Source organism: Archocentrus centrarchus, chromosome 17 (genome assembly GCF_007364275.1).
Source record: "Archocentrus centrarchus isolate MPI-CPG fArcCen1 chromosome 17, fArcCen1, whole genome shotgun sequence".
NCBI lineage: Eukaryota > Metazoa > Chordata > Actinopteri > Cichliformes > Cichlidae > Archocentrus > Archocentrus centrarchus.
The window spans coordinates 24854086-24873902 of NC_044362.1; the positions used below are offsets into that span (position 1 = coordinate 24854086).

General features: G+C 38.0%; 1 protein-coding gene across 1 annotated transcript in view; it reads right to left on the minus strand.

Annotated features, from left to right (window-relative positions):
• Window positions 1–19817, minus strand: part of LOC115796121 (netrin-G1-like) — a 65455-nt gene that overhangs the window by 26181 nt on the left and 19457 nt on the right. Inside the window, 6 exon segments of the mRNA XM_030752376.1 lie at window positions 7531–7673; window positions 7676–7744; window positions 7746–7766; window positions 7768–7833; window positions 7835–7940; window positions 7942–8180. Coding sequence (XP_030608236.1) covers window positions 7531–7673; window positions 7676–7744; window positions 7746–7766; window positions 7768–7833; window positions 7835–7940; window positions 7942–8180 — 644 coding nt within the window.

Consider the following 19817-nt stretch of genomic DNA (forward strand, 5'->3'; position numbering starts at 1 on the left):
CTAGCAGTGCCCCACTCTCTGACTCTCTATTCAGAAGAGGTGAAAAGGAGAGCTCCCTTTCTATTTTCTTTTTCCTTTTACTCATCTCTTTTCTGTCACAATAAATCATTATACAAGATGATTTGTGACAGTATTGGTACATCTTGAATCAAAGCACTGTAGAGAGATTTTATAAATAATTCATAGATTATTAAAGGAGAAATATACTCCTATTTTTTGCTGCCCTAAGAGATAAGCTTGAGATTCTTTACATTGTCTAATATAAATCTGCCAGCGCCCCCTCATTCTTTAAAAGTTTTATGGGCTTTTTATAAATTAATTTAGGTGAATTAGCTATTTATTTATTTATTTTTAGCACATCTGCAGTTTAGTTGTGATAGTCATTAAAACTGTAGTTGTGGTATGGTTTTATAAAAAATAATACACATTCAATGAAATTCAGGCACAAGATTTTCACATGAGAAAAAACTCTGAGATCTGATGTATAGCATGATATTTAAAGGCCTGTTAACTTTTCATTAGTGATCATTATTGACTATGACAGGTAGTTTGTTTGTCAGCACTTACTGAATTGACCAATACTCAGAACAATGGGAAAGTCCAAGGAACTCAAAGAAGATCTAAGAAGGAGAATTGCAGAAATTGTGGGAGGTCTTTCTAAACAACTGCAGATTCCAAAAATCATCACTTCATACAATTGTATGCAAGTACAAGTTATTTAGATGTGTCACCACTTTGCCATGGTCTGGAAGAAGACCCACTTTTTCACCCTCAGATGAGAGGAAATTGGTTAGGATATTTGGGAACAACCCAGGAACCACCAAAGCTTAAGCCTGCTATGAACTGGAAACTGCTGGAACACCAGTGTCACTGCCCACAGTGAAGCGAGTTTTACAGCATCATGGACTATGAGGGGGCTGCCCATGAAAGAAGCCTCTGCTTCAAAATCAACATCTTCAAGCTCAACTGAAATTTGAAGCTGCCCACATGGATGAGCCAAATGCCTTCTGGAGAAAGGTTTTATGGTCAGATGAGAAAGACTGAGCTATTTGGCCACAATGACAAGAGGTATGTTTGGAGGAGTGATGGTGAGGCTTCCAACTCTAAGAACACTGTACCAACTGTCAAACACGGTGGTGGTATCATCATGGTCTGGGTCTGTTTTGCTGCCAGTGATCCTGGTACATTGTGCAAAGTGGATGGAATAATGAAGAAGGAGAAGTACCTCCAAATTCATCAACTTCACCTCAGATCAACAGCTAGTTAATAACTGGACTCTTAAGAATCTCCTCAAAACTCACCTCTTCAACAAGGCCTTCAATATCTAGCCTTTTTGCTTATTTACTTACTTTTTTTCATAGTGTCATTGGGTTTCTTAAAAAACATATAAGTTATTGTTATTATTATTATTATTATTAGATGGTTGAAATTTGGACACAGTTGGGTGTCTCAACAGGACAATGATCCTAAACACACATCAAAACTGGTTTTAGAATAGATAAAGCAGGCTAATATCAAGCTTCTGGAATAACTGTCCCAAATCCCTGACCTCAACCCAGTGAAATCTTGTGGCTTAAATGCTGGGTTCATACCAGGAAACCAACCTGTTTTTTCTAAATGAATTCTACCAATTCTGCCAAGAAGAGTGATCAAATATCCAGCCAGAATTATGCCAGAAGCTTGTTGATGGCTACCAACTTGCTAGGGAGCATTTAACCAAATATTAGCCGGGTGTAAGTATATTTGTATTATATTTTAGAGAAAATCCCAAGTAAATTCTAGTTGTTGTTTTTTTTGTTTTTTTTATCATTAAAAGCCCCAAATTACCATTTAATTCATGCCCATAGGTGTCTATATATATATATATATATATATATATATATATATATATATATATATATATATATATATATATATATATATATATGAATGAGATTTTTTTGTGACTTCATTACTTATATAGTAATAACAATATTAGTTTTCTGAAGTGCATTATGAAACATAATTATTAAAATATGGTCACAAACAAAACAAATACAGAAAAATTATTATTCCTTTTTTTTATCTTTGTGATTTCTGAAAATAAAATTCTTGAATGAGTCCAAGCCACTTACAGATCATTGTGGAAAAATGTAATATTTTTGTTCAGAGCAATAGCATCACATTCATGAACATATTACCATGTAACCCGAGACTGCAAATATTCTAGTTAGTTGTGTGTCTGTGTGTATATGTAAGTTAAAGTTTATCAGCATTTGTGGAGTATTCTGGGAATTCTTGGACAGGATGGCCATTCTGTGATAAGGCTTTCACATTTGGTTGTAGCCAGAAGGCTGCTGAGGCTGTTGGGAACTCTAATCAGTCTCTCCCCACCTGCCTCCATCACCCTCTTTCAAGTGAGTTACTGATCCACCTCTGGACAGAAATTGTATGTTTATTTTCTTTTCTTTCTCAGTGCAAACTTTTGGTCAAAAATTGAATTTGATGCCCAGGGGCAGGGTGGAAAATTGGGAAAGATAGCTTATTTTCCTCACATCCAACCTTTTGCTACTCTAATGAATGGCAAAATAAGATATCTGTGGGAGATGCTATTCTGTGCTGCGGAGCAATCTTTGCAATTTAAAACTCATCAATTCATGTTTACAGAACAAGTATGAATACTGAAAGACTGTGTCTCACTACAAAATACATGCATTCACTGGCCACTTTGTTAGGTACACCTGTTCAACTTCTCATTAACACAAATATCTAGCAACTCAGTGCATTTAGGCATGTAGACATTGTCAGGATGATCTGCTGTAGTTCAAACCGAGCATCAGACTGGAAAAGAAAGGTGATTTAAGTGACTTTGAACTTGGTATGGTTGCTGGTGCCAGATGGGCTGGTGTGAATATTTCAGAAACTGCTGGTTTACTGGATTTTCCCACACAAACATCTCTAAGTTTTCCAGAGAATGTTTCAAAAAAGAGAAAATACCCAGTGAGCAGCAGTTCTCTGGATGAAAATGGCTTGTTGATGCCAGAGGTCAGAGGAGATTGGCCAGACTTTAAGCTGACAGGAAAGTAACTTTAACTCAAATTGCCACTTATTACAACCAAGGTATGCAGAAGAGCACTCACCATGCTTTAAATCTTGAAGCAGTTGGGTTACAGCAGCAGAAGACCACACCATGTGCCACTCCTGTCAGCTAAAAAATGAAACTGAGGCTACAGTTTGCATCATTTAAAGACTACAGCCTACCTGAGAATTGTTGCTGACTATTAAAATTCCTTTATGACCACAGTGAATCCATCTTCTGATGGCTGCTTCCATTTGGTTTGTGACATTCCAAGTCACAAACCTCAGATCAGACCTCAAACTGGTTTCTTAAACATGATAATGAGTTCACTGTACTCAAATGGCCTCCAAAGTTACCAGATCTCAATCCAACAGAGCATCTTTGGGATGTGGTTGAACCAGAGATTCATATCACGGATGTGCAGGTGGCAAATCTGGAGCAACCATGTTATGCTATCATCTCAATATAGACCAAAATCTCTGAGGAATGTTTCCAGAACCTCGTATACCAAGCAGTTCTAAAGGCAAATGGGGGGGGTCTAAGCCAGTACTAGCAAGATGTATCTAAAAAGTGCCTGGTGAATGTATACCTGTCATAAAATAAATAATTCTGAATATTAGACATTACCATAAAGAATACTGTTATGGCATTGAATCAAAGACATCAGTAACTGTTTTTCAAAATTTGCAACCACTGTTCAAATTATAATTATTATAAGAATGCTAGAGATCTGTGAAACTATATATCTTTTAAAGCAAATACTGTAGCTTGGTCAAATAGGAAACTTTGTTGACACAACATAAATCTGTTCTTTATTAAAGAGGGCAGGGCTAAATTTGGAACCACAGCCTGGTAATTGTAAATATATTCACGTTTCACTGATGTGTCCCTGATGATTACCATTTAATCAGCTGCAAATGCTCTTAATTACAAGATTAGTCTCCTACCAATTAGCCAATGTGCTAATGGTTCTAATCTGCCATTGAAGTCAACTGAATTCTAATTAGGGACTAACTGTTTTAATTCACCTAGGGCCCATCTGATGGGTCATTACCAACCTAGTTACCCTCCTATAAACCCACAGCAGAAAACAGCACAGGTCCCATTTGGAGAGCAGCTGTGGAGGCTTTACGATCACCATGTGGGCCATTTCCATGCATCATGAAATGACAATGTTTCCATTTCCTGAAAATCACAGAGGCATTCTGATGACTCACTGCAGGAAATATTATTCTCTGTAACAATATGAGGTGTGTAAATTAAACATGCACCAGAAGGCTCCTTGATTTTACTAAAGAAGGTAAGTTGTTAAAATGTGAAATTAGGAAAAAAAGAGGGTTTACTTCTGTTGAGGAGGGAAGGGTAGTAAAATTTAAATATGTGAAATGTAATATAAGCCTGAAAAAGGTCCCTGCTCTGCACCAAATGGCAGACAGACAAGCTATAGTTTGTGAGAAGTTCGTCATAAGGACTTTATAAGCCTATGTTTTGCTTGCAGCTTTCTCATAAGCTTAGCTCAGTCGACTAAGCACAGTTACCAAATCCTTGTATCAAAAGTAATTCTGTTCCAAAACCATTCTTAGCTAAGTTCGCAGCTGAGTTTCCCAGAATGGAAACTTTGGCAGGTCAACACTGCTTTATATTTCTGCTTGGAATATAGATGATTGAATTTGTTTTTAGATGGTAGATATTGATGTCTGTAAGTGGAGCTGAACCATTAATGAAATGGATACCATTTGGACAGTTATCCAAAAATAATAAGTGCTCAGTTGTACTGATAAAAGATCAGTTGGTCTCAATGCCACCAGAGGACATTAGCCTTTTAGGGATGGCACACCATTTATGTTTCCTTAGCATTCTACAATCCCTACAATAGCAAGGCACTTTGCAACCCAACTCTATACCAGCTCCTCCTTTTCATGCTATCCGACTTAATGAAGGTAATATTTATTGTCATGGCACCCATGAAAACTACCCAGGTATGTACTCTCCTCATCTTTCAATGTACACAACTGAAAAGATGGGGAGGTGTGGTCTAAACAGAGCCATCCCACCAAATACAAATAAGTGCAATTACTCGTATTTGTGCTGGTCCTGACCGACTATTTAACTGCACTGCCAGCAGAGTTTCTAAGCAAACATTTAACCAACTTTCAGCTCTTGGTTTACAACCTGACCCAATGATTGTTTCTTACTCATCCATTCTTGTCACGTTATTGGTATAATAAATAATTAAGATGTTCAGTGTCAGCTCAAACATCCCCTTTGCCACAAATTCTGACTACATTGTATTGAACTTAGCTTTTGCCACCTAGATACTTGACAAAGTTGTGAAAGGTTACTAGAAGGGAGGCACTCAGCCTCTTATCTTTCTGAATGATCTCTGTGCCAATCACTTCATTATGAAGCCTCCCATCAACATGAATCCAGGCTTTCAATCCTTCATTCCAGTTCATATCTGGACAGTGGGTGGAAAATGTAGAGTAGTTTTCTCTGCAATTTTTTTTAAGTGGTTCGTGCACACACAGGATGATCACCAGACAGACAATTATACCAGTGGTTTCACAGTCAGGTGACTGTAATTGAACAAAAAACAGGGAACATTAACACAGCAAGCCAGTAGTAACTGTTAGACCTGAGGGTACAAATCATTGTTATTATTGAGTAACACTGAACATAAACACAAATATTTGTTTTACTTGAAACTCTCACCAGGCACCCATTTCTGCTGTTCAGTTGATGGTGCAGTTTAAAATTAGGAGTCTGTAATATGTTTGAAGCTGAAGGAAGAGGACAGAAACAGAATATTGATATCTAATGAAAAATGGTTAGAACATTTTGCAAACTTTTCACCAAAGCCATATTGTCACAAATCCTTTAAGATCATGACTTTTGCTGGTTTAGGTTTCTTGCTTATAGCTTATAGATGCAGCCAACCAGACACCACGGGGAGCCAACAGACTGCAGGTATGAATGCATCTTACTGATCACCTTAACAGGTGATTTACTGTGATTTTTCCACTATAAAAACTAATGGTAATTGGAGTGTGTGTCTTTTTTTGAAATAACAACCTTTTGTACATGGTTACTCACTTAACCTGATGTTAAATGACAGCTATAATATCATGCTTTCTTCCCATTGTCAGTAGTACTGATCTGGTTTCACCAAATGTGAGAACTACATGAACCTGTTCATTTTTTGTGTCTTTAGAAAATATTCAAACGTATCCACACTCAACTGTGAACATCTTAGAGCCTTGTAGGTGGAAATTTACACAGGTTTTTTAAAAAAAAATTTTTTTAAAAAACAACAGCTCATAATGAAAAAGTGAAAATATACTTTCAAAGTTCTACAATGTATCAAAAATCAGAAGCTGAAGCTTCATATTTATTAAAGTACTCATACCCACTGACCTGTCATTAAAATTGTGGTCAGATGCATCTGAGGCACAATGCATGCCAGGATTGATAGGAACACATGAAGTCCAAGAAACTCACTGCAGACTTTCATGTTAAAACTGTGACAAGATGTGGATCAGGGCAACACTGTAAAGCCATTTCTAACACTTGACCATCCATAGGAAAGCTGTCATCTCAATGATTCTGAAATGAGGGATGTTTGGAAACCACCAGATCTTTTCTTGGAGATAAACTGTCAACCAACTCAGCAGTTCTTCCTCAGTCAGACCTTTATAGTAGAATGGCTCAATATAAGTAACTCTGAAAAAAAAGGAAATAATAATAAAACAAAAAACAAAGCATATGACAGCTCACACTGGAGTTGACAAACACAATTTAAAGAAAACATAAGGGAAAAAATTATTTGGTCTGATGAAACAGAACTGAACCCTGCTGAACACTATGTCTGTTGAACAGTAGTACCATCCTTACAGTGAAACATGGTGGTGGCAGAATCTCAGCAACAAGGACAGGGAGAACAGTCAGAAGCGAAGGGTGGAATGAAATCAGCCAACCGTTAGAGATGCCTTTAAAGGAAAACCTAAGACTGGAGCAATTGTCTAGCATGACAGTGAACCATACCATAATCAACACAATGAGTAGCTTCAGGACAAGCCACTGACTGTCCTTGAGAGTCCCAGCTACAACTCAGGCTTAAACATTATATAACATCTTCCGAGAAATCCAGAGTTTCCCTATCCAGTCTCCCGGGAAGAATAAGACAAATTCCAAAATCCAAAGACAATGGTGATCTTACCATAAGAAAACATGTTTCTATTTCTCATCATGAGTAGGTAGTGAAGCTTTATGAATAAAATAAGTTTTATATACTAAGATATTCTTCTAAACACTTTGCTATCCCAAATTAATTTATTTATTCATGCAAGCCCATCTTAATAAAACAGAAAAAAAACCCCACACCGTTGAAATGCAAAAAGTGTAGGAGTTGAAATATTTTTTGAAAGAAATTCTAAGGTCTTCAATAACAACAAATGTAAAGAAAAAAATCTTACCTGCCCTGCACTTTAATGTCAGAGATTGCGTAGAAGTATCTAGATAGGTTGTTCTCATCTACCATGGTTGGCTCCAGTGGCTGCTTCAACAGCCTAATCCTTAGATCAGTGATTGTGAAGAAGTCCCTCAGGTTCTTGGTGGTATATCCAGCTGGCCATATAGTGAGGCCATGTTGTGTAGTCGAGGACCAGCAAACAGTGCAAAACGGTCCTTTTATCTCAAAACGTACTGTCTTGGTCATTCTTCCACACATAGCCTCTAGAGTAGTCCTCAGTGCAAATGATGTCCAGCAGGGTCTGCTGGGGTGAGTTCATTCACTGTCTTGGGCTCCATGGTGAAAGCATCCAGGCAGTCAGTGGCATAAACTGGTAAGGGGTCCAGGTCCCGGCCATAGTCGAGTGATTTTCCAGGACCATTTGTCTGGTCGGCCTGACTCGAATGTAAGTACGATGTCATCAGTCAGCTCAATTGTCTTGTTCCATGACAATGTGATGTTGACCTGCAGAGGCTTTGGGTATTTCTTTCCATGACGTATAGACTGCCAAAAAGTTGTGGGGTTACGACCCTCAAAGTCAAACATCAACTCCGGAGGATGAGCCAGCTCCTCAGTGGCAGCATCACATTCATTGTTGCACATGTAAGGATTCTCCTACAAAAGAACATAAGAGAACATATAAGTGTGGATGATTTTTGTTTGCCCCATCCTGTATGTGGTGCAATCCAGTATTTTAAAGCATGTCTAAAAATTTCATTAGGTAATAAACAATGGTCGATTTAGTAAGTGTGTAGCTATTTTTTTTTTTAACTTTTACATAATGGGTTTTTTTTCTGGATTTTTGGTTGATATTCTGTCTTTCTCCATTAAAATGAAACTACAATAAAAATTAGAGTGAATTTAGAGACATTCATTTCTTTGTAAGTGAGCAAGCTTACAAATTCAGCAGGGGATCAAATAACAATTCCCCCACTGTAGATAATTTCTGTGCAATTTTGTTACTTGTTAAGCTTATTAGTGCAATTTTAACAGAAGATGTACTGAAACATTGCACTGTATATGGCTATATAGTGCACTCTATAACATGTACAACAAAAATGTAGTGAAATTGTCAGTGTAGTCAGTGTAGTCAAATTGTAGTGAAATACACAAGAGAAATATAGGATAAAAACAACAAATGAAATGCAGCAGCAAATATAACAAAAAAGTTACAACTGCAGGAATTATATCTAAGACTGAATTAAGTTTTCAAAAATTGCTGACGAGTGTATAGGGAATGTTGAAACTGCGTTTTGTTTTAGGTTGCTTCCCTTTAACTCCTGTGCAGTCTAACCGGGCTAACAGGGGAGTAGACAATACCACGGTGGAAGGATTTGATCATAACTGATCAAAGTGACGGTAAAACATTAGAAATAAAGCTAAAAAAAATATCTAAAATTTAAACATGTCAGTCTACCTTTGCACAGAAATAGTTTCGTACTATGTACTTGACAGTTTAAAAGCTGCCCTCTGTGGTTTTAGAAAAGAAAGCTTGGAATTGAAATGTCAAAAGGATAGGTAAATATTTAGTTTGTTGATAAATTATTCAGTGGAAGTGTCAAATCATACAACACAGTTATAAGGCAACTTTATGTAATATTCTCACCCTAAAGAATCCCACAGGTTGAGGTACTTTGCCTTGAAAAGTTATTTACTTTTACATTTCCTTGTTGACTCACAATCCTATCTTGATCCCACTGCTGTATGCAGTAGCATTCTATCACATTCAGGCCAATGTGTATTCTATAATCTGCTCCAGGAGACAGTGACCCACTCATTAAGATGACACCGTAGATCCCATATTCTAGCTGCACAAATTCCCTCCCTAAACTGCCACCCAAATTGCTATCGTAATTGATATTCCTGTGTGGTATTTCAGGTGAGATGGGAATGGAATCCTGATGAGTGTTTCTTATGAAACACGCAAAGGGACATGCATTTTTCATAGGCCTATGTCTGCTCTGTACCATAGTGAGTCTGGATGTTTGAGCGTGCGTGTTTGTGGGGAGAAAAAAAGGAGCTCTTGATGTCTGTGTGTTTGTTTGTGAGTGAAAGGGATAGAGAGCTCTGAATGTGTTTGTTTGTGTGCGCACGTGCAGTATATATTTTGTGTGTGCGTGTGTGTGTGTGTGTGTGTCATAGAGAGAGAGAGAGAGAGAGAGAGTGGATGGCAAAGAGAAGAACAGAGGGCACTGAAACAGGGCCAGAGAGCAGAAGACACACTCCAATTGACATTCCTCTCACCTCTGCTGCAGGAACAATGAGGTTAAGTGCTAAAGAGATTCAGATCAACTGTAAAGCGGTTCGATAATCAGCAATCATCCAACACTCTACACGCAAAATTATCTAAAGGTGAGAAAAGAGCTATCTGCAACATTAGTCACTTATCTCTCCAATATTGTAGTGCATTCAACCCAGACTGCCACTTTCTCTGAAGATCACTGGCAGGAATACTGATAAGCAGTCACTATTATATTTCATTTGAAAAGACCAATGGCTGCTTTTTGTCTTTGAGTAAGTGTGTCAAATATCTCCTACCCAAAGAAAAAAATTATTTGATGCATTATCTTCTTCACAGGAAGAAGTATGGATGACTTCCTTGTTTTAGATGTAGATCTCCTGAGACCACACTATTTCCTGTGAGACTCTGATATGTTATCAGTGACTTGCTCCTCAGCTAAAAGTGATAACCATTTCATGACAAGACTGAGGGATTGTGGGTCACTAGGCCTGCTCAGCTGACTCAAAGGAGCATTGCATGATCCAATTAGAAGGGTAATAAAGGTTACACTGCCACCACAGACTGTAAGAATAAGAGAGAGTGGGAGGGAAAGTGAATATAACCTTTTTAAAAGCAAGACTTCAGTTGCCAAAAGTATTCTCCTCTCACACCCATGCACACCCACACATACATAAAGCTAACACAAAAGCTTGAAAGGCTGGGCTGTGGAAACACAGAGAAAGAGATTTGAAGGCGAGAGTTAAGCAGTAATAGGCAGGTTGGTAACTGCCTGAGTTCTGCCACAGGGACAATAAATTGTACTTGAGTCAACTGTTTACCAATGATGTGTGCTAAGGCTCCTTATATTCCCTACTTGTGCTTGAACAGCCTTGGCGGTCTGCTCAGAGCTCAGACCTTAAAGTTACATAGAGAGACAGGGAGGGAGAGAAATATATTGTAAGAGAGTGATTTCCCTGTTGTCATTCAAGAGAATGAATTTTCACCTATATTTAATTTATTTGTTGTCATGGTATGGTTCAGGGAGCAGGGTGGCTGCTTTTGCATCTTCCGAAGTGGCAGCCTTATTCACAGTTGATATAGAGAACTCCGACCACAGCGGCCGTAGCTAATGAGAAAAACAATTTCCCAGCAGAACGGCAAGAAACAGAGTAAATAGAGACTTTAAAAGGAGAGAAATTTGCTTCATCACACTAGTAGAAGTGTTCAGAGACCAGTGGAAAGCAGTCATAAATTCAATCCATAATCATTCTCTTAGTGCCTGCCTCAACGTCAGGCCTTTAGGGAAGTGATCATTCTAACCAAGCAGCCCATTCATATATGTGAGCTGGCTGGGGACCAACCTTTCATAAAAGCATTGTCTATCATTAATAACAAACCATAATCCAAAGTCACTTTTCCAGTTGAACGTGAAATGACATGTACAGTATTTACTTTCTACCAGTAAACCCCACCATACTTCATTGCTTTCATATAGTCCAGTTTAGGTGAAATGAAAGACTTAGAGAAAGGTCAGGACCTTTCATCGGATTTCCTGTGGTGGTTATTTAACAACAAAAACAGTGCCTTATGAAGATCAATACCTTCTGTGGTCATTCAAGACCAAGGCTTCAGCACTGTGCCAGAGGGAAGCTATTAAAAAACAATAAACCCTCTCAACTTGATCCTTTACCTGTGATCATAGAGGGAAGTAGTCAGTAGAGGATTTGGAAAACAAGCAAACAAAACAAATAAAAAAAAAAAAAAAAAAAAAACAAGTGTTTTGGGCTAAAATGAGATATTGATCACATGAAAAATGTGGCCAAACAAAACAATTGGTGCCATGAAAATATTATTGAAATGATAATGGCACCACTTCTAACCAAAATGTTCCATGTTGCTGATATAACTCAACTACTGTTAAATAAATTCCACTGTATGTTTGAAATGCCTCACCCAAGAGGTGCGCAGTTGGTTTCCTAGTCAGATAGCTGGCTCCTTTTATGTTTAGGAGCAACAGCTCTACTCTGAGCCTCACCTGAATGACTGCACTCCTCACCCTACCTCTAAGAGAGAGACCAGCCACCCTTTGGAGGAAGCTCATTTCTGTTGCTTCACAATCTTGTTTTTTCAGTCACTACCCAAAGCTCATGACCATAGGTGAGGGTGGAGATAGATTGACCAGTAAATCGACAACTTTGCTTTCATGCTCAGCTCTCTCTTCACCACAACGGACTGGCTCAGCGTCCACATCACTGCAGATGCAGCCCCGATATCCCGTTCCCTTCTCTTGTCACTTAAACTCCTCCACTTGGGGCAGCAACTTGTCCCTGAGCCGGAGTGGGCACTCCACCCTTTTCCAGCTGAGGACCATAGGCTCAGATTAGAGGTGCTAATTCTCATGCCAGCTGCTTCACACTTGACTGCGAACGGTTCCACTGTGAGCTGGAGGTCAACGCCAGATAAACCAACAGGACCACATCATCTGCAAAAAGCAGAGATGAGATTCTGAAGCCAGCAAGACTATATCTTTTGGCTGGTCTGGGAACGCCTTGGGGTCCCCCCAGATGAGGTGGAGGAGATAGCTGGAGAGAGGGAGGCCTGGGCTTCTCTGCTTATGCTGCTGCCCCCATGACCCGGCCCCGGATAAGCAGAAGAAAATGGATGGATGGATGGATGGATGGATGATGTATCTTTGAAATACTAAAACACATTTTTTTAAAATCAAAGTAGCATATTGTTGTTTTAAAGATTACATTAATCTTAGCAGACAACAGAAAGTAATGTCTGCACTAAGGGAGTGAATACTCCACAGTTCATTTATTTACCAGGCCAGAAGCATTTAGACAAAGCATCCTGCTGAATTAGGTAATAGTAGTAGCTAATGTCTGCATGTTTGAAGCCTGGTCCTATGAAAAGAAAGTTTTCACAGGACTCTGTGCAGTCCTGTGAACTCTAAATGCATCCTTACTCTTAGGGATTAAGATGGTATGTAGCAACCAGATTTGGCTAATCAATACAGTTGATTAATGGGTCATCAGAAAATGAGACCACCAACTCAGTTTTGCCAGCTTGCTGGTCTGGAGCATTCAGCTGTGTGTTAACACACTGCCACAAATCTTCCCAGGAGTGGATGCCCCAGCAAAAAAAAAAAAAAGCCCATGGGCTTGTTTTTTAAGCCACAGGAACTAGGCCCTTGAACATAAACACCATAGTCTTAATTACCAAAGTATTTAGAATCAAAATTAAGGCTATTAGTCTGACAGCTAAGTTGGCTAAACAGGGTCATGCAACAGGACAATGATGCCAAGCACAGCAGTAAATCTACAACCAGAATGGGTGAAAATTAAAAGAACAAGATCTTGAAATGGCCCAAGCCCAGACATTAACCTGTCTGAATTGTTGTGGTGGAACCTCGAGAGATAGCTGTGAATAAACTAATGTCCAACAACCCTCAATGAACTGAAGCAATGTTGTAAAGAAGGGTGGGCCACCACAATGATGTAAGAGACCAATAAAGTCAGACAGAAAACAATTACTTCAGGTTATTGCTGCTAAGGGTGTTTCTACAAGCTATGACTAATGGGATTCTAAGTTTTACAGGATTGCATGAGCCATGTGAAAATTTTCTTTATTGCATGATTGTATAAATCCATATTATCTTTATAATTCCCTATTAATTTTACTCTGCTTTGTATCTTCTATGGCACCTGTAAATTCATGTCAAAGACAGATCACCTTCCTATTTTACACCTATTGACATTATAGAAGATACAACACTGCAAGAGTTTCTAATGACTTATCATTTATTGGTATGACTGACATTTCTATTACACCCATGGTTGCTGTGTAACAGATCCCAGCTAGCTTCTACTCTACACGCACGCACGCACGCACGCACGCACTAACAAACACAAACACATAATGTGTGAGGGCAGATGCTTACATGAGTGACATATGGCCTGTGAGATAGACAAAGTGTAACCTCCTGTTGATGTGCAGTTTGACAGAGGATGTGGCTTGGCAGATAAATTCTGTGGCCAATGACAGCTATAGCTGAAGAATGGATAGAGGCAATCCAACCAATCAGTTTAGCTGACAGATTTCTGGACCTGAAGCTCAGATCACTTATTGAACTCACTATAATAGTCATCTTCTTTATGGCATGCTTGTTAGAAGAAGTCTGAGATATTCTTGCTGCTTTGTTTTATCCATGAATTGCTTGGAGATATAACAATTTGCTTAGTAAATGTGTATAAAATTAATTAGGCTTAACTTTTTGTTTATGGTGATGCCACATTTTAAACTTTCAGACTATTCTGTGATAAATTGATTCTAAAATGACATTCTACATGCATGATTACACAAATGGAGTGCAAATGGATATGCCGAAATTCAATCAAATGAAGGCAAAAAACCCCCAAACAAACAAACAAAACAAACAAACAAACAAACAAACAAACAAACAACAAACAAACAAAACGAGCACTTGAGAAATATTTTGTTTTCTTAACATAAGGACAGAGAGAGTCCCCATGTTTATTTCTGCCTAAAATTCAAAATTAGAGTAATAAGTTGATAACAATGATTTTGTAGAAATTTGGGGTAAAAAAAAATTTAATTGCAAGTCTACCAAATTTGATGTAGGCTAAATAAGCATGCCACAATGCCACATCCATTTTTCTCCTGGAGCCTGGGTGGCCAAAATAAATGCAGCAATATAGCAACAATATTGGCATAATAAAGTCTGAGGTGTATGTATACAATTTGAAGTAAAAGTGCAATGTGAACCACATGGTAATATTAATCTGTGTCCTGACCTGTGTGTACCTTGCTAGTTTGTGCTGAGAACTCAGTAACTTATTTGACTCAGCTGCAAAATCTCTCCCACTAGACCTGAGGTGTTGCTGGATTAATCAGCCCATCATCCTGCTCGGCCTTGCACCTCCTAACTTGCCGCATGACGCCTACAGACCTGTCGCTGGCCCAAACCCCTTTTATCACACGTTCAGATGCCCATCCTCATTCATGGGGTGCACCAGAGGAGGAGAAATCTTGACAAATGACAGTCTCATATAACTCGGCTGCAATTCAGCGTTCAGGGAGTTGATCCAAGAAAACAAAAATGGCAATAATTTGAGTTGAAGCACCACTTGACAAAATCAGGAGATGCCCATCAGAGACCACAATAAATTCTCAACCCTCAGGGAAGCACTCTTTGAACTGAACTCACACAGTTCCTGTATATAAGCGAGGATGATGCATTTGTGGTGATGCACAGATGATAGGCCAAAAGGATGATATTCAGGAATGCACACGTGTATAGTGAACACAGGCTGAGTGTTGATCCTTTCAGGGCTTGGTATAAATTGGACAGAAAAGACAGCTGAGATGAGCCATGGTGAGATATTGGTAGAGTCAGAGCTTTGGCAGAAACTCAATAGAGCTTTAATGACCTGCAGTCAGAGCCAGCAGTGGTTCACAACAGAGCCAGACTTTTCATTCTTCTGACCTTCAGAGAAATGAAGGACAGGCGAATGCACATCTGACCTGTGCGTGTGGTCTATCATATCATATCTGAGGTTGGAGAGATATGAGTGTTACAGACCTGACAATACATAAATTTAATAAATTGAATACATAGAGTAAAAGGATAGTCAAGGATAAATTCAACCGTGCTTTAATCAAGTAATTACATTCATTTATAATATGAATGTGCTTTATATGAGAGCTAAGAAAGCTTAGAAATGTCATTGTAGTTTATAGTCGATATACCTTTAAGTAAGTAAGTAAGTAAGTAAGTAAAACTTTATTTATATAGCACCTCTCGAGGCAGCTGCCACGAAGTGCTTCACAACAGTAAAACAAAGTACAAAGAAAACTTTAAGCAAATGCAATATTAAAAAGATGAGTTTTTAACTGTTTTTAACTGTTTAAAAACTTGGATCCAAAAATGGGACCTAACATAATCCCAAAATGAAACCTCACCTTCATTTTGTTGTGTATATCCCCTTGGCTGAACATGTGCAGCAACCATTTGTATTAGTGAGGTGATGTGTGTGATAGTAGTAAAGTAAAGAAGATAGTAAAGTCATATATAGTATTTGCATTTGCTGTTATTTTGTCTGACTGTTTAGATGGTCATTACAGTGGATTTCAAATATTGTACAATTTCTTCCAGTGTTATACGTGTTAGTAGGACCCAGATTTGTGATATTAATTGAATAAGTTTTATAGGGACACAGGACACCCCAGACCAAATGAAGGAACAGACATACATAATGGTATTTAAAGTATAAAAGCTGAACTCAAAACCAAAGTAAAAAGGCTCTCGCAATGCAAAAAAAAATTTACTTACAAAAAAAGGTAGGAACTCAAGACACTGCTTAAAGATGGCAGAATAAAAGTAAATCCAACTAAGAAGAAAAGACTGATTTAGAGGAAACAATTCAGATTCACAAGGTTGGAAAACAGGTTGACATACAAAACTAGACATGCAAAGAAACAATCTGAAAAGGGAAAGACAAGGCTATATAAACACACTTGGGGTGATGACAGTGATACACAAGTTGAAACAATTAGGACTGACATTACAAAAGACAGCAAACCAAAACACAAGAAGCAAAACAGACACATAGGGTGTGAAATATTTTCAAAATAAAATGGGAAATTAAGAATAAGCCAACACTCAAACTTCATAACAAAACTTGGCACCATGACAAATGGAATAAAGAGAGTTTTTCAGCTGTAACAAATAGGACATGTGCATAATGATTATTTAAAGCAACAGTGCAAGCCACCCGTATGTTCCTTTGAGTGAAGCTGATTTATCTGTAATGAGGCCATACACTACAGATAAAATCATATGCATGAGGTGGTTATGCAAACCGCATATCAGAGGGTGTTGTAATTTGCTATTGGCGTAGACGTCTGATCAAAACGAAAACACAAACTTCTCCCGGCGCTCGTGTTTCAATTTGCCACATGCCAAACCTCACTCCGCCCTTTGGAACACAGCTCTGCCAAAGCAGTCCCTTTGAGGGTTGCAGCACAGCAGTCTGGCCTTTTTAAAGTACAACTGCTTGGCAAATCAAGCACACCACGATCCAGTGCCCCAGTCTTGATTGGGATTCACGGGGTGTCGACAGACTAGGGGAAACGCACTCCACATTAATTAACACCTGGCCTCATTATCTATCCCATGTGGCAGAGTTCCAGTGGGGTATATTTAACACCGCGTTATTATCATGGGGGATGGTGGTGGTGAGCACTTGATTGTGTGTATGAACACTGTGCGTTTAAGTATGGAGAACTGAGTCAAAGTGATTTGCACATATGTATTTGCTGTTGTTGCTTGTATTCTGTGGGAAAGTGCATTTGTATGTTTTATACACCCATGTTTAATCTGTGTATTGCTGTATGTGCATGGTTGCAGGTATCTGCTTGTGTGAGGTTGTTTTATGTGTGCTTAGATTCCCTCCTGTGTCAGGATTCAATAAAAAGCTTTAGCAATGCTATAATGAAGGATGTTTAGATGTGTAATAGAGGATGTTTAATTCTCTTTGGTAGATTTCTGTCTCTTTGCCTGCTTACATGGCAAAATTGATATTTTTCTTGTCAATACCTTCGGAAAGAAAACTTAATGCTGGCAAGTATTTCTGTGTAAAAAAAAAAATAATTACTGAAATTTAAAGGGTTTGATTCTGTATAAAGATGCAAGTGTAGGGGTTGCTGGTTTAAAAATGTAATTAAACACCTAAAAAATGAGAGGGGAATCACAATAAATGCATGGTACAACTGCAACTGTACGATTAAGAAACTGAAGCAGTCAGGTCCATAATTATCTGGACAACACAGTTTATACAATTGTGCTTCTCTACACCACCACATTGTATTTTAAGTCAAACAACCAGATGTCACTGAATGAAGATTTTCAGCTTTTGTTTATTTCAGGGGGTTAACAAAAGTATTGCAGTTCATGTTTAGGAACTGCTTCCATTTTTATACACAGTGCCCAATTTCACAGGTGCCAAAGTAATTGAGAAACTAATTTTAAATAGAAGGGTTATCTAAAACCTATGGACATCACCAAATACTATGTTTCCTCCCTTGAGATGCTTTGCCAAGCTTTTTATTGCAGCAACCTTCACTTGCTGCTTGTTTCTATCTATTTTCAGTTTGTCTTCAGTAATGAAAAATAGACTGTTGGGTTGAGATCAGAAATCCAATTTCTTTGCCTTGAAAACTTGAAAAATACTATAGCCCTGTATGCTTGAGAATTCATTCTGCTACTTCTATCGTATTCACATAATAAATAAACACTAGTGGCTTGGTTTCACTGGTAGCCATACATAATCTTGCTGTAGCATTGCCTACACCATGTTTGACAGATGATATGCTATTCTGGAGGTGTTACTTTAATTCTCTATACTTTTTCATCATTCTTGTACAAGTTAAACTTGGTTTGATTTGTCCAAAGATTCTTTTTTTTTTTTTTTTCAGAACTGGGTACTTGCTTTTAGATGTTTTCTGGCAAAGTCTAAGCCTGTTATTGAGCGTAACCAGTGTTTTGCACCTCATTGTAAATCCTCTTTATTTCCATTCTTGAAGGTGTCTCTTCATTGTAGATATCAACAATGACACATCTACCTGCTCATTCTGCAGTCATCCACTCTAGAGGTCTTGTGTGGTCTTTGGGATTTTTGGCATTGCTGAGTTGGCCAGTACATTCATTCTCATTAGGAATATAGCAGATTGATGATTTGACCACTCCTCATAAGTTTTCTGATAGGTCAATTTTGTTTCTCCAGCGTAGTGATGACCCACTACTATTCCATCAACAGCTCTTTGAACCTCATATTGAGAGTTCCAGAGAACAGCCACCAAATGTAAGTTCATCAGTTGGAATCAACTCCAGATTTTTTGGTTAATTTGTCATAGGATAACAAGGAAAAAGGCAGTGAAACTGCTTGTCAGTCAAGTCCAGTTACTTTTATGCCTCTCAAATTGGGGAGCTATTTATAAACCTGGCTACATTTCTTAAATTCCAGCAGTACTAAGAGACTTTGTTAGTTTTCCTTCTATAAATGAGAAAGCATAGAATTAATACTACTGCACTTTGAGTCTTTCTCTTGTGTGACTACATATATGAAACATTATACTTATACATGTATAGCACATATACTCTGTTTGCCAGTTTAGTCACAAACATTTTGCACATTTTGTGCCTTATACACAAATATTAATTATGGAACTTGTTTATAATAGAAGCCCTTTTATAAAACAGCTGAGGTTTCATAGCAATACAAGACAGTGGGTTGTGTTTTACACTGAAAGATTGGAAGTTATTTATTTACATCTTCTAACTAACTTATATTTGCATAAATTATTTTTTTCCCTTACTGGCCAAATGCCATTTTAGTTTTACAAGACACACAGCCTTGCTTGTATGCCGATGCCAAACGGTGAAGCAAAGGTTTACATTTATACCTGTCCAGATTCATATCGTCACCCTATTAAAATAATGTCCTAAGTAACAAAAATTTTAAATTATCATATTTTCAATGTTTGGTTTGGGTTTTTGTCTTTTCTGAAAAACCTGAAAAAAAAAAAAAATGACATAGGCCATTATTTTAGGAGAGTGACAATATGAAATGAGGGTTCAAAATGGTGGTCCACAAACTGAAGGATGATGTCACCGTGACCTTGATTTTAGTTGGAAATCCAATCAGTTAATCCTTAAGTGCAAGTAAATGTTCCAGTTTAAACTAATTTCCTTAAGATGTTTATGGGATACTGTGTGTCCACAAAACTAGTGGAGACCCTGAAACAGTCCTGAGTAGATAATATAAACCATTGTTTCAGGCATGATGATGAGTTAATATAATCTGAAGAGTATAATCTCCAGTGCCTTCTTATCTAACTATCTAACTATTGCCATTAAATTTCATGTTCCAATGTTTTCAACATAGCAAATCCATCCATCCATCCATCCATCCATCCATCCATCCAGCCTCTTCTGCTTATCCTGTTCA